This window comes from Ursus arctos, unplaced genomic scaffold (genome assembly GCF_023065955.2).
Source record: "Ursus arctos isolate Adak ecotype North America unplaced genomic scaffold, UrsArc2.0 scaffold_11, whole genome shotgun sequence".
Classification (NCBI taxonomy): domain Eukaryota; kingdom Metazoa; phylum Chordata; class Mammalia; order Carnivora; family Ursidae; genus Ursus; species Ursus arctos.
The window spans coordinates 36,761,445-36,775,826 of record NW_026622775.1 but is presented as its reverse complement, the minus strand read 5'-3'; the positions used below and the strand labels follow the sequence as shown (position 1 = coordinate 36,775,826).

General features: G+C 42.4%; 1 protein-coding gene across 2 annotated transcripts in view; it reads right to left on the bottom strand.

The window, feature by feature from the left end:
* Positions 1-14,382, bottom strand: part of ARHGAP10 (Rho GTPase activating protein 10) — a 308,230-nt gene that overhangs the window by 99,529 nt on the left and 194,319 nt on the right. For both annotated transcript variants that reach the window (XM_026499449.4, XM_057310112.1), the window contains 2 exons: positions 8,600-8,705; positions 7,004-7,163 (listed from right to left, as the gene is read on the bottom strand). In XM_026499449.4, the coding sequence (XP_026355234.1) occupies positions 7,004-7,163; positions 8,600-8,705 (266 nt within the window). The remainder of the gene's footprint in view (positions 1-7,003; positions 7,164-8,599; positions 8,706-14,382) is intronic.

The following is a 14,382-nucleotide window of genomic DNA, read 5'->3' as shown; positions in this document are numbered from 1 at the left end:
AAGTTTTCTGTGGTTTTTAAAGCTCCTTTTTAAACACTCCAGAGAATGCATTCCCTGTTAGCGGGGCGGCGGGGGGGACCTAACAGTAAAGTAAGTCTCCATGGCTATGCCAAAGATGCCAACATTCAAGAAAACTGGAAGAGGGGGAAAAGCCACGCCCCTGCAATTTGTCAACTATTCTTGCCATGGGGTTTTGACCTTTACACTGAACTGTCACTACTCAGGCAAACATAAAGCTTTTAGAAACTTCTAGTTTTATCAATGTTGCCATTGCTTCAGAAATTTATTTTTCTCACATGAAAACTGGTGCTGCCTAGCAACCCAGTGCCAGCAAAGCTAAATCAAGAAGCATTTTAGGCTGCATTTTTTTAAGAAAAGAGATTTCTTGTTCCCACTGAATGACAGACACGCTCTAAGGCTACAGGCTCCTTGCACCTCAAGGAAAATGGTTTCTGTACTGCTCACTGGGGCCTCTTTTATAGTCAGGAATGACGGAGATCAACCTGCAGAAGACGGCTAGGATGTGCCTTCTCTCTGCAGCTACAGGAGTGGAGGAGCGGCTGCCCCAAACCAAACCCAGTCCACATGTGGCTGCTGCCAGACCGCAGGTTGGGACTGACCACTGAGCCTGGGGGCAGGGACACATTCTTCTAGCTTTTGGCAAAGACAGGAGTGTAGGTCAGAAAGTTGGTTCCCAAGGTCAACAAGAGGAAAGCAATGTGCCATTTGATACTCTTCACGTGTGTGAACATTCTGATTGTGTTGCACGCCTGAGAGGAAACATGTATGCCCTTCTCACCTCGACTTTTCTGTGACTGGAGGGACACTGGCGTTTCAAGGATTCTGCAACATATGTTACAGGGAGGTTTACTGAAGAAGCCTCAGAACAGGATATAAAACCAGCCCTTTCCACAAAGCATGAGCATCACAAACGGCCTCCATTTTCTCACCAGGAAAAACGAGACCCAGACTGCGAGTATACCCGTTTCAAAGACAACACTGTTTCTTTCAACAAAGTTTTTAGAATCCTTGTCACAGAAAAGTTTTATGTAAATAAAATGTGATTATCTCTCGGCATCCTGTGGCCCACAGAAACTATGGTACATAAAGGCTAACACTAGAAAACAACGTCATGACCCACTGACCATCACAGACTCCGTGACCATCAAGCGAACTGAAGCACCACACAAAGCTGAGAGAAAGCAGAGCACCACATCTGGCAGATCACACTGAAAATCCGATTATAATCCTTAACGACATAAATATACAGGCATGCCTCAAAGATATTGTGGGTTTGGTTCCAAACCACTGCAACGAAGCGAGTATTGTAATAAAGCGAGTCCAATGAATTTTCTGGTTTCCCAGTGCACAGAAGAGCTATGTGTACACTGCACTGTAGGCTATTAAGTGTGTAGTTGCATTATGTCTAAAAAAACAATGGACATATCATTAAAAAATACTTTATTGCTAAAAAATGCTAACCATTACCTGAGCTTTCAGCAAGTTGTACTCACTGATCACAGATCACCATCACAAATATAATCATGAAAATTTTGAAATATTGCAAGAATGACCAAAAGGTGAAATGTGACAGAGACACAAAGTAAAATGGCGCCGACAGGCTTGCTCCATGCACAGTGGCCACAAACCTCGGATTTGTAAGGAACACAGTATCTGCGAAGGGCAATAAACAAGGCGTGCCTACAATCTGGATTAAAATTATATATATTATGTAAAATGATTTGGGTGAGAGTAACATTATATATCTTACTTCACATGAATTGCCAATTTAAGTATTAACATGAAATAAGACAGATAATAAAAGAAAACCACACTAACATTAATGTTTTCTTTGATGATTCTCAAAGGCTCTTCATAATCTTCAAGGGCCCTCAGGGACGTGGGGAGAAACTAGGAGAGGGTCACATTATAAACACAAATTTGTTTTATGACACACTACAAATGTATAAAATAGCAGAATAGGCTCCATTTCAACAAACTCCATTAACTCCCAGGAGGGTTCTTTCCATACCTCTTTAAGTTCCTCTAAAGAGACCCCCAACCCCAGAAATTAGCTAACAGAAAACTAGAATTGAAGCTGACTGGCAAACTGTATACATATCAGGTGCTAGCAGTCCTACCCTACTCTTTCCCTCCCCTGTCCCGTCTGCTCTGCCTTTTCCACCCCTGTGCTCTCTCATGCCGGAACACAACGTAGATCTGTAATGGGTTATCACCCATTCCCAAACACCCACTCACTGAGGTCGACTTCAGCCCTTCCTCTCAACAGACATCTCACTCTTGGAGTCAACACTCGTGCTCCCCCACAGTGCAGCATCCGCATCATGACAAGGTCCCCTGACCACCCTAACGCTGAAACGTGCCTGGGTTTCTTCTGGCCCCTGTTGTTTTATCACCAGTAGAAAAATCTTGGTGTTTCTCAAGATTACTGCTCTTAACCTTCTCCTAGTGATGAGAAGTAAAGTTTTGGGGGTCAAACAACCCTTAGTTCAAACCCAAGCCTTGCCACTCACCAGCGGTGTGCCCATAAACAAGCTACCCTCTCACCCTTCAGTTCTCTCCCATAGTGTAAAGGGACAATACATGTAATAAGAATTCTATATATTCAGGGATACTATTACATATGTATGCAATAGGCACTTTATATCTTTTACTTCATGTATCGATTTTAGGTATCTATATCTATTATATCTATTTTAAGTATCTATTATATCTATTTTAAATACCTATGCCCATTATATCTATTTGAAGTATCTACTATCTATTTTACATACACACACGTAAACACTAGGGTTACCCCATGTAGTAGACCAGAGGTGTACAGCACAGTGAGCACACTCTCCTATGCCAACCTCATGCCTTTTTATCCTACCTTCTACTTCCTACCACTAAATTCTCTCACAAATTTGAGCCCCACTTCTCCAACTGTTTGTTAGACACCCAGACAGCTAAAATTCAGCACGTTAAAAACTGAACTCTTACCCCAAACTCATTTTTTTCCATCTTTTTATTAATGACCCCAATATTCTCCCAGGTCTGGGTCATCATTTGTGACCATCATGCAGAACACATTCCCCTGAGATGGCCCACTGATCCGGTCCCTGGACTGTGTCCACTGCGCCTTGGGAGATGATGCCTGCTACCCTTGAACTCCCATTCTCACTACCATGTCCTCAGCTGGTCTGTTTTTCTTCTACTTTCTACTTGGTAACCTGCTGCCAGATTAAACTTCCCGAAGCAGTTTACCTAAAAACCATGAGAGGCCCTGGCACCCATAAAATGAAGCCCAAAAGTCCGAGGGGGGCATTCCCAACCTCCCTACACCTGGCCCAAATCTTTCTCCAATCACATCTCATGCCCCTTGCCACTGTTCCAACAGAAGCTGCATTCCCAGAACGCACAGCTACTCTCGGTGCTTCTCTGATTACACGATTTCCCCATACCTGAAACGTCCTCTCAAAACATCTCCACCTGTTCAAGCTCCATCCTAAAACCTATTCAAACCACCTAGTCAGGAAACGTTCCAGATCCCTCACAGTCGGACATAAACTCCCCCTCTAAAGTCTCAGCAGTTTTCTCTGCATCGCTCCGACAGCTCTATTCTCCACCGCATCCGGCAGTTACTGATGGACAGACCTTTCCCCTGCCCCACTCACTGTCTGCTCTTCCCCCAAGTCTCACATCATGTCTGACTCCAAGCAGGCGCTCACCACAAACATACTGCATTAATCCATAACAAGGATACTTTGTCAAGAACAAAACTCATGGGGCACGTGGGTGGCTCAGTTGGTTAAGCGTCTGCCTTTGGCTCAGGTCATGATCCTAGGGTCCTGGGATCGAGCTCCACATTGGTCTCCCTGCTCAGTGGGGAGTCTGCTTCTCCCTCTCCCTCTGCCTCACACTCTTCCCCCCCCCCCCATGCTTGGGCTCTCTCTCTTTCTCTCTCTCAAATAAATAAGTAAAATCTTTAAGAAAAAACACTTATGTAAAACTCATAAATTATAAGGCACAATCCCAATTTGAAAATCTGTGGGAATTTCACAGTACCTTTTTCCACCTGGGAAATGCAATTTTCTGGTTTGCATGGGAAGAAAGACCTTGATAATATTTTTGGCCCGTAAACACTTCTTTTAAAATAACATCTTAATGTATTGTGTGGGAATAAGGCCAAAACATGTGGATTAGGTTTCCTATAGAGTACATATGGGTTTTATGAAAACAGCAAAGAGGCTAGGATAAAATGTGATCTCTGAGACAGATTAAGTTCGGTCTTTTTCTAACTCTAAAATTAATCTAGAGCTTTCTTGCTTTAATTATATGCTGAAAGTTTCCTCTTTTGCTTTAGTGATGTTCCTGGTCAGAGTCAACATTTTTCACATTCCTAGGATGAAAAAATAAGTGAGGAAAAGAAAAGGACTTCCTTCTACTGTCACTTTCCCCTCTGCCGGTTCTCCCTCGTAGACACTACCTAGGCCTCTTCATTCCCTCTCTCACTGCCCCTGCTGTTTGCCCCCCATCTACGATAACTCTTCCCTCCCCCAAAAGACTCTTCTTTTTAACCCTTCTATCCTCCTTCCCCTCTCTTTCTCATTTTGTTCTCGAACATTTACTAAGAGGAACCATATCCCTCCCTCACCACATTCAAGTCAAACACAAGATCTTTGGGTGGTAAACACGGATCAGTTGCCAAGGAAACCTCAGGCTCCTATGGGTACATGCATCTATGTGAAGTTTTTCTGCACAACCACCCTCGTCCGTGGAAATATCCTTCCTCACAGCAGAGCCTAGCCTCTGAAGTAAAGTCCAGCTGCGCAGGGACAAAGAGCTGGGAGTGAAAGCGGACAAGGATGAAATTGGAGAGAAAAGAAGAGGAAATGGGGAAATTAAGTTCTCAGAAATATGAACTAATCCAAGCTAACAGCTCCCCACCCCAAGCAACCCTGTGCTTCCAAACCGAAACCCACTCACGCAGTGAAGCATCTGAAACTCAGTGTCCCACCTGCCCCCTTCTTGATAGCAAAGTCAGTGCCTCGATTCACATGGGGGTGCATTTGCAGCATTATCCAGCGTGGCCACAGAAAGGCAGAGGGGAAAAGTGAAAGCCCTCTCCTCAGCTCCATGGAGCCTGATCTGAGAGTGGGTCCAGTTTCATCTGCCATCAGTATTACAGTTGGCTCATCAGTGCCACTTGGAAATTCCTGTAAGGTTTAACAGGGTGAAAGCAGCACTATCTACTTCCCAAGGAGAAAAACGTGAACTTATCTTCTCAGCTTCAAATAAGAAAACAGGAAGCTGCAGCATTCAAAGGAGATCCTTTTATCTGAGAGCAAGACCCAGAGCCAGTATTTTCACAAATAAACTGCATAAAAGCTCCCTAATTGGACTTAATCTAATGATAGCTATACCACTAAACATTGTTTCAAAGCTTGTGGGCCTAATTATTTCTTTTTCTTTCTAAAGATTTTTTTATTTATTTGAGAAAGAGACAGTGCGAGTGAGCAGGGGAGAGGCAGAGGAGAGACAATCTCAAGCAGATTCCACGCTGAGCGCAGAGCCCGATGTGGGACTCAATCCCACGACCCAGAGGTCATGACCTGAGCTGAAACCAAAGGCTGGACACTCAACCAACTGTGCCACCCAGGGGTCCTTAATTATTTCTTTTTCTAAAAATGATTAGTAGCCATCTTTCCTTAAAGCTGTCCGGATAGCTTAGGGCACCACTTGCTACCTAAAAACCAAACCAAAAAACCCCCAAACTTCTTATACCCATCCACAAGCTGCTTTTACTATACTGGGCAGGAAGATCTCTGGCCAGCTTTCACATTTAACTCTTCAGTGGGAACCAGTATTCACACAAGCTAGAATTGCTCCAGCAAACAGCAAATGCAACAGGCTCTTGCTGTGCTTTGCTCATAGAGACTACACCTGTGTCCCTCTTTCCCACTCCTCTAGCCCCTTTAAAATTTATTGAGTTCATTAATTCATCCAATAAATATTAACTTAACACCTAATACGTACCAGTTATTATTCTAAGTGTAAAAAACGATCTCTGCCCTCAAGGATCTGGCAGGGAGAAACGGAGAACTACGACAATAAATAAACTTTACAGCACGTTAGACAGAGATAAATGCTATGGGATACAAGTCCCAAAATGGGGCTCCACTCCCCAGACTGAGCTGCTTTCCATCAGGGGCTGTAATGTTCGTCTTTGTAGCCTAGCACCTCATACATGCCTGGCATGTAGTGCAATCTCAGTTGAAAACAAACAAACAAACTACAACAAACCTTTAATAAACAAATGAGTAAACAAGCACTTAAACAATTTTCAAATTCCCTATCTTAAGAGAAGTGAGGAAAATTATTAGCAAGGTCGTGATGATAATGAGAAAAAACTACATAAAAGTTCTTCAAAGAATCTATCATATTTTGCAAACTCCTGTAGTCCCCTGATTATCGAGAAACAAGTAAAAAGACGTGTCACAGATGAATGACAGTATTCATTTTAAACAAGAGATTCTTAACCTGGGGTTCCCAGATTCCGGGATGCATGTGAATCCCCTGGAAATGTCAGCACAATTTGGGAGATAAGAGGGACTATAAATGTGTTTTTCTAGGAAGAATGTGACACAGATTGGCAAAAATATTTTCCCTGTGTTACAGAAACAGAATTTGAGAAATCCAAGGATAGGACTGAAGGCTGCAAAGAATCTAAACAGTCCAGTGTTACATTGCAGATAGTCCTTTGCATCTGGATGGAATGCTTCTTCCTTAAACCAGTGAGATAACAGAAAACCGGGTAAACTTCAGATTTACGGAAACCCATCAGAAGACAGAAGTTCAGTGGGAACTTCTCAGAACCACACTCATCATCACAATGATAATAAAATCATTTAACGGTGGTGGGGAATCTTAGAGGCTAGTTTCACGTGGTGATAAAGCCAAAAACAGGAATTCCCTCAAGGAAAAAACAGAGAGAGTTTACCTTTTCATGGTTTTCAATTAAAATTTCCACCACGATGTTCTGAAACTTCAAATCCATGATGGCAGCAACAGTTTCTTCCTGTGGCCTCATCAGAGTTGGTCCAAACACCACTCCTAGATTTGCTACCGTCATGAGGTTCTGCTTGGAGTGATTTGAAACACTGAGAAGGAAGAGCGAGGGAAAGTCTCTGGTTAAAAGAGAGGCAATAGCTGGGGAAAGTACAATCTTCTGCAACTCTGTGTTTCCTTAAAAACAAGGAGTCAAGACACTCAATTGTCCTCAAAGTCTGCTTCTGAAATAACAAGATCTGACAAGACTCTAGGAGATGAGGCCCCTGCTGACCTTCCTACTATTCCTCTCGTTCTCGATGCTCTGCTCTAACCATGACTTTCTTAATAATTCCATGTTTATGCTAGGCTTGTGCCCCTCGAAGACCTTCTTTTACCATTCCCCCCTACTTAGAACATCACCCCTTTCCCCAGACTATTATACCCTTGGCTTCCAGTAATGACCAGATTGTATGGCACCTTTGTAAGAATTGGCGTCACAGAAATTGGTCAGAGCGCCTGCATTCACCCCTTTGGCCCAATTCATTGTGCAATGAGCAACCTAAACAACTGTCCTCAGAAGCCCTGACGCTTAATTCAGGTCTCAATTCAAAGCCTCATCCTCAAGATACCTTCCATAATAACGCTCTTTACAGTCCCACATCCAATATATATTCTCTATCCCCTCATTCTCTTTTTTTAACCACTTACCACCTAAAATTATTTTGTATTTTTATTTGTAATCTGTTTATGATCTTTTCCTTCTTAGAAGGGACTTCATGAAAGTAGGGAATTCGTCTATCCTATTCAGCTATGTATCCACTAGCACCTAAAAAAGGCATTCGATAAATGTGTGTCGACTAAATGAACAAATGGCTATACTAGTAGTAGGACACTTGGCAGGTTATAAGATCCTCTGGCCTTCAGTTTCTTTTTATATAAAATAAAAGCATAATAAAATAAATAAGATAATAAAATAAAATTAAAGACATTCTAAAACAGCATTCCTCAGCTTCCTCTTACCTCTAAATTTCTATAATTACAGTGATCTAAGAGTCATTTGTATTTGAAGAAAGGGCTAATTTCTCCACTAAATGATTAGATTTTGCTTGCTTTTTAAAGAAGGAATAAAAAGACTAGAATGGATCCTATGAAATAACTACTTATTACTGGATTAAACTAACTTAAAGGCCATGTTCAAACTTAGAGTTAGGTAGGTGTGAAACCAGGCTAAATTCGCTAACAGACTTATAATCACATTTCCAGAATCTGTGTACAGGGAAGTGTATAATATTCTCTTCTTCTACTTCCAATCAAACCCCAAGTCGCTGGCAGTGATGTTAAGCAAATAATTATATGACTTCACGAAAGCATCATATTTCAATGCTCTTGTCCAAAACATACACAGTGAGTCAACTGTCCAGCCTGCCTTTCCAGGCGTGGTCCCTGGTATTGTGTAGACAGCCCCACTTCCAACTGTTACGAATCCAAGAACCCCACATGGCACCCGGAGTGAAACAAAGGAAGGTAGGAAGAAAAGGGGGCTTACTTTGTTAAGTGTTTCACCAAAATGTCCAACATTTCTTTATTTTTCTCTGGCAGTTTGTGTACCAAGAAATGGATAGCATTAACACGAGATTCTGGGCTTCCACTTTCTTTAAGAAAAGAAAAAAGAAAAAAATAGTTAGATTGCTCAGAATCAAATACAGTCCCAGAAATCAATCATGACAACAGCTCATCTGTTCAACATCTTTCAACAGAGAATTTAAATGTATTTTGCCACCTTTCCCCAAAAGGGGGGAGCCTATCTTTTGCCCTATTCTTAGTCTTCTGTGCCTCAACAAGATAATGTCAGTGTGAACGCAATGAGTGCCTTTCCCTAGGGTGATATTTAAGAACAGAGGGCTACGACAGCTTCTCCTTCTCGTACTCTACACTTCAAGTCTGCTCATCCCTCGGAGAAGTCGAGTCACTGGGTCACTGCCCCACAGTGGAATGCAAATAAAATAGGGGCAGATAGGTTCTTCCCTCTTAGGGTTCAGTTTTATCCCCTAAAAAGATACACTGAGGTTCTAACCCCCTACTGTCTCAGAACATGACTGTTTTAAAACATACGTGGGATTTGTTTTAAACAGGTATGGTAAGACATGCAGACATGGAAATGACTGAGTTGAAGGAAGAGTCTTATACTCACACTCCCTGGAAACAGCAGGCGTGGTGTGCCAGGGTCAGCCGAGAGCCAGAGGGAAGAAGGGAAAACTGTGGGCAACAGGCTTTACCATGTTTTCCATGAGAAGGAAGAGGCGAAGCAGAGTAAACAGACTCAGGATTGGTTGGTTTGAATTATTTTAGCAGGCTCTGGAGCACGGGGGCTGTGCCCAGACATCTGGTACCTGGCCCTGAGGTGATTAGGGCAGGAGAATATTGACTTGGAGTGTAAGAGCCCAAAAGACAGAGTCAAGGAGAGAAAACGGGCTCTGGATTGGTTGGCATATGGAAAGCACGCTCAGTGTACTATCTCAAGGAATTGGTTAGCCCCAGGAAGGGCGTTCTCCCCAGGATCAGTAAAGCCCCAGATGTCAAAACACCAGAATAAAAAGACATGCTTAACATAATGACCTTATTTGGGAATAAGGTCATTGCAGAAGCCATCAGTTGGATCATACTGGAGTAGGGTGGTCCTTTAATCTAGTATGTCTGGTGCCCTTATAAGAAAACAAAGACACAAAGGGAAGATGGCCGTATGAAGATAGACACAGGGGAGAATATCATGTGACAATGGAGGCAGAGATTGGAGTGATGTATGTACAAACCAAGAAATGCCAAGGATGGCTGGGAACCACCACATGCTGGAAGAGGTAAGGAAAGAGCCTTCCCTGGAGCCTCTACAGGTAGGCCTTGCTAACCTACACCTTGATTTTGGACTTCTATTCTCTAGAATTGTGAGTGAATGAAAGAACGAAAGAACGAATGAATGAATGAATTTACTTATTTATTTACTTATTTACTTACTGACTGGTTGATCTATTTAAGCTCTTCAGCATCCCTAGGGAACTAACACACTCACTTTTCCTTAGACTCTGGAATGAATTATCCGTGAGTCTTACTAGCAACGCGCCCAAATTCCCTTTATCATGTTCTTGACAGAAAATATCAAACAAATCAATAAAATGCTTATTATTAAGAACTCTACTAGAATTTTCAGGGGTGTCAAAGAAGCAACTGATGGCAATTCAGTGATCAGTTGAGGCAGCAGAAAGAACGGTCCAGGCTGCTTGGAGGCTCACAGACAGCTGGCAGGAAAAGCTGAGGAAAGGTTTCACATAAGGGACGGCATTTGAGTTGGGTCTTGAAGAACAGGGAAGAATTTAAAGAAAAGCAGAACTGAGGAGTAAGGGGCACACTCCAGATTCTGCAAACAGTATAAGAAAATGCAGTCTACGCAGAGAGAGCACGTTAAGGTAATGGAAGAAAGTAAGAGGCCAAACTCTGGTTTGTAAAAGCTAATTTGAAGAATCTGTCTTTACTGTTGGCTTCTAAATCAGTCACTCTAAGTAAGGCTGGGAAGAAATATGAAAGGAGTCAAATTTGGGGAAGATATACCTGACATTTTTTGGAGGATGGATTAGAATGGGGAAAAAAGCCAATCAGGAGGGAAATGCTATTTGGGCAAAAAGTAATGAGGCAGGAAGAGGGGTGGTGGTAGAATTACAAGTAGAGCCGGCAGGTAGGCGTTAGAATTGCTCCTTCCAACTGACAAGAGCAAGATAGCTACTATTGGAGGTTTCTGGGCCTCAGTGCCTCATCTGCAAAATGAAGTTAACAGCACTATCTCAAAAGGCCACTATGAGATTCAGTGAGGTAACACCTGCCAAGTGTCGAGTGCCAGTGGTGGGCACATACAGGTTTTCCATCACTGTTAGCCATCATCTCCGTTGTTGTTTGCATTACTCTTACTATGTGAGAGCTCCTATGGAAGGCGTAGAATTGACAGGATCTAGCTGCAGACTGGCCATGGATCAGAAGGAAAAAGGCAAAGATGACCAATGTTTCATGCCTGGGTTATGTGGTAGTATCGTCAGTCCCTCTGACAGACAGGAGCAGAGGAGAAAATGCTAGTTTGAGGGGGAAAATGATGGTGGCAGTGATGGAGGAAGGGATGTTCAAGAGGCAGATATCTAGCAGGGATCTAGGTGGTAGGAGGCATTAGAGATGAAGGTAGCAATGTTCTCCAGAGGCAGGGGACCTCCAGCACATGGCCAAGGCTGCCCGACTACTTCAGAAAGCTAACAGAGCATCCTGTGGGGGAAAGAGCTGCATCAGGGTGCAGGGGAGAAGCCAACTGGGGGTCAAACGAAGTACAGGAGGAGGAAGAGGAGGGAGGACCAGGAGGTTCAATGTCATCAGAAAGTCAAGCGAGAAAAAACATGCAAGGCCTGAGGAGCCCAGTGGTATCAAGAGTTAATGAAGGACGAGGAAGAGCAAGACTGGGAGGCGGGCCTGGACACCCACCACCAAGTTTGCCAGCCAGGAGTCCCTCTTTAGTCATACAAGGAGGTTAAAAAGTGGCTAGAAGGGACAGAGAGAGTGGGATTTCAGATCACTGGTTCAAAAATCAAGAAATGGAAGGAAAGGGGGAAGAGAGATAAAGCAGATCAAGAAAGGCGAATTTGTGCTTATTGAAATATAATTGACATATAACACTATATTAGTTTCAGGTGTACAACACGATTCAATGTGTATATATTGCTAGATGATCGCCACAATATATCTAGTTAACATCCAATTAACGCTCTCTCTCTCTCAAATAAATAAATAAAATCTTTAAAAAAAAGAACTGCCAAGATGTATTCTCTTAGCAACTTTCAAATACACAATACTACTTTATTAACTATAGTCACCATGCTGCACATTCCACTCTCACGACTCTTTTATAACTGGAAGTTTGTTCCTTCCAACTCCTTTCACCCGTTTTGCCCATTTGCCCACTCCCCAGCCCTAGCAACCACCACTCTGTTCTCTGTAGCTATCAGCTTGCTTGTTGTTGTTTGTCTTTTCTAAGGTTCCACATGGAAGTGAGATAATATGGTTTTGCCTTTGTCTGATTTAGGGAATCTGTTTCCTCAAAATGATGATGGTTTTACTTTTTCCTTATTGTAAAAACTAGATATCTGCTCTGTTAAAATTTTAGAAAATGTAGATAAAACAACTCAGTAAAAGCAATCACTAACACTTTGAAATACATAAAGTTGAGAAAGAACATACCATCAGACTATGAAGAACGACAAATCAATCTGAAAAGAAAGAGACAACCCACAAGAAAAACAGGCAAAAGACTGGAGCAGGAACTTCAGGAAAGAGACTAGCCATATGACCAGTAAACATATGAAAAAGTGCTAAACCTCGTTATTTATTACGGTAATGAAATTAAAACCACAATGAGCTACTACCACTCACCCATCAGAATGGCTTTAAATGAACACAGTACTCAGTTCTAGCAAGGATACGAAGTAACCGTAACTGTTCGACTCTAACGACGTGGGAATAATTAAACGGCACAATCACTTCGGAGAACTCTTTGGCAGTACCTACCGAAGTTGAACACACACATTCCAACCCACAACCCAAAAACTCTACTCAAAAGCAAGAGAAATGCACATAAACGTTCACTAAAAGACACATATTAGAATGTTCACAGCAGTAGCACTCTTGATAATCCCCAAAGTGAAACCACTCCAGTCTCCTCGACAGAACAGATAAATGCATTGTGGTGTGTTTGTACAATGGAATCCTATAGCACGAGGAGAGAGAATGAACTGCTGATTCACTGAGCACAGAGGAATGTCACGAGATGAGCAAAAGAAGCTGAATGCAAACGAAGATATTCTGGATGATTCCATTTAGATACAATGCAAACGCAGCAACCCCAACCTCTGGACCTATGGTGTCAGAAGTCAGGGGAGTGCTTGTATGTCACAGGGCCCGTGTGGGTGTGAGAAAGCGTTTCTGGACTCTGACAATGTCTTATTTCTTGATCCAGGGCTGAATACACAGCTATCTTACTATGTGAAAAATTCATTAATCCGTATACTTATTATTCGTGTACATTTCTATTATGTTTCAACAAAAAGTTCACTTACATTAAGCCACCCATAATAAATCTCACCCTAACTGAGGCTGGTAAAATTTAGGTTTAATCTTTTTAGAACTTTGCTTCCTTTTTTCATAATGAAATGTGTGAATAGCCTATTTCATTTAATATACCTTGGACATCTCTCCATGTCATTAAAAATAGCACCACCCATCAACTCTCTGAACATGAGTTGCTTCCAGTGATTGTACAGGTAGCTCTGTTTTTTTTTTTTTTTTAAGATTTTATTTATTTATTCAACAGAAATAGAGACAGCCAGCGAGAGAGGGAACACAAGCAGGGGGAGTGGGAGAGGAAGAAGCAGGCTCCTAGCAGAGGACACTGATGTGGGGCTCGATCCCATAACGCCGGGATCACGCCCTGAGCCGAAGGCAGACGCTTAACCGCTGTGCCACCCAGGCGCCCCAGGTAGCTCTGTTCTAAAAGGGATGTTTCAGAGTGAGGAATGAGATTTCACAACACAGGGCAGAGCTGTCGCTAAAGACAAAGGAAGCAAAAAGCCTAAGAAATGAAAAGGCATCTGATAAAGCAGAATACAAATAATCAAATCCTATCACATAGTAAAAAGTCTTAGATACAGGGATGCCTGGCTGTCTCAGTCAGTAAAGCGTCTGCCTTCGGCTCAGGTCATGATCCCAGGGTCCTGGGATCGAGCCCCACATTGGACTCCCTGCTCAGTGGGAAGTCTGCTTCTCCCTCTCCCTCTGCCTGCCACTCTGCCTACTTGTGCTCTCTCTCTAATAAATAAATAAAGTCTTAAAAAAAAAAAAACACCTCTTAGAAACAAACTAAATTTGTCACTGAAAACAAAAGTACAACTATGTAAAGAGTTAGTAAGGAATATCACTCAGCCATAAAAACAGATGAGATCCTGCCATTCGCAACAACATGGATGGACCTAAAAGAGATCAGTCAATTAGAGAAAAATACCATACGATTTCACTTAAATGTGCAATCTAAGAAACAAAAACAAATGAACAAACAAAAAATGCTTAAACAGACTCATAAACACAGAGAACAAACAGGTTGTTGTGGGGGGGGTGCTGGGCAAAATGGGTGAAGGGGAGTGGAAGGTACAGGCTTCCAGTTACAGAATGAATAAGTGAGGGGGACGAAAGGTACAGCAAAGGGCATGTAGTCAATGATATGGTGACAGACAGCAGCTACACTTGTGATGAATA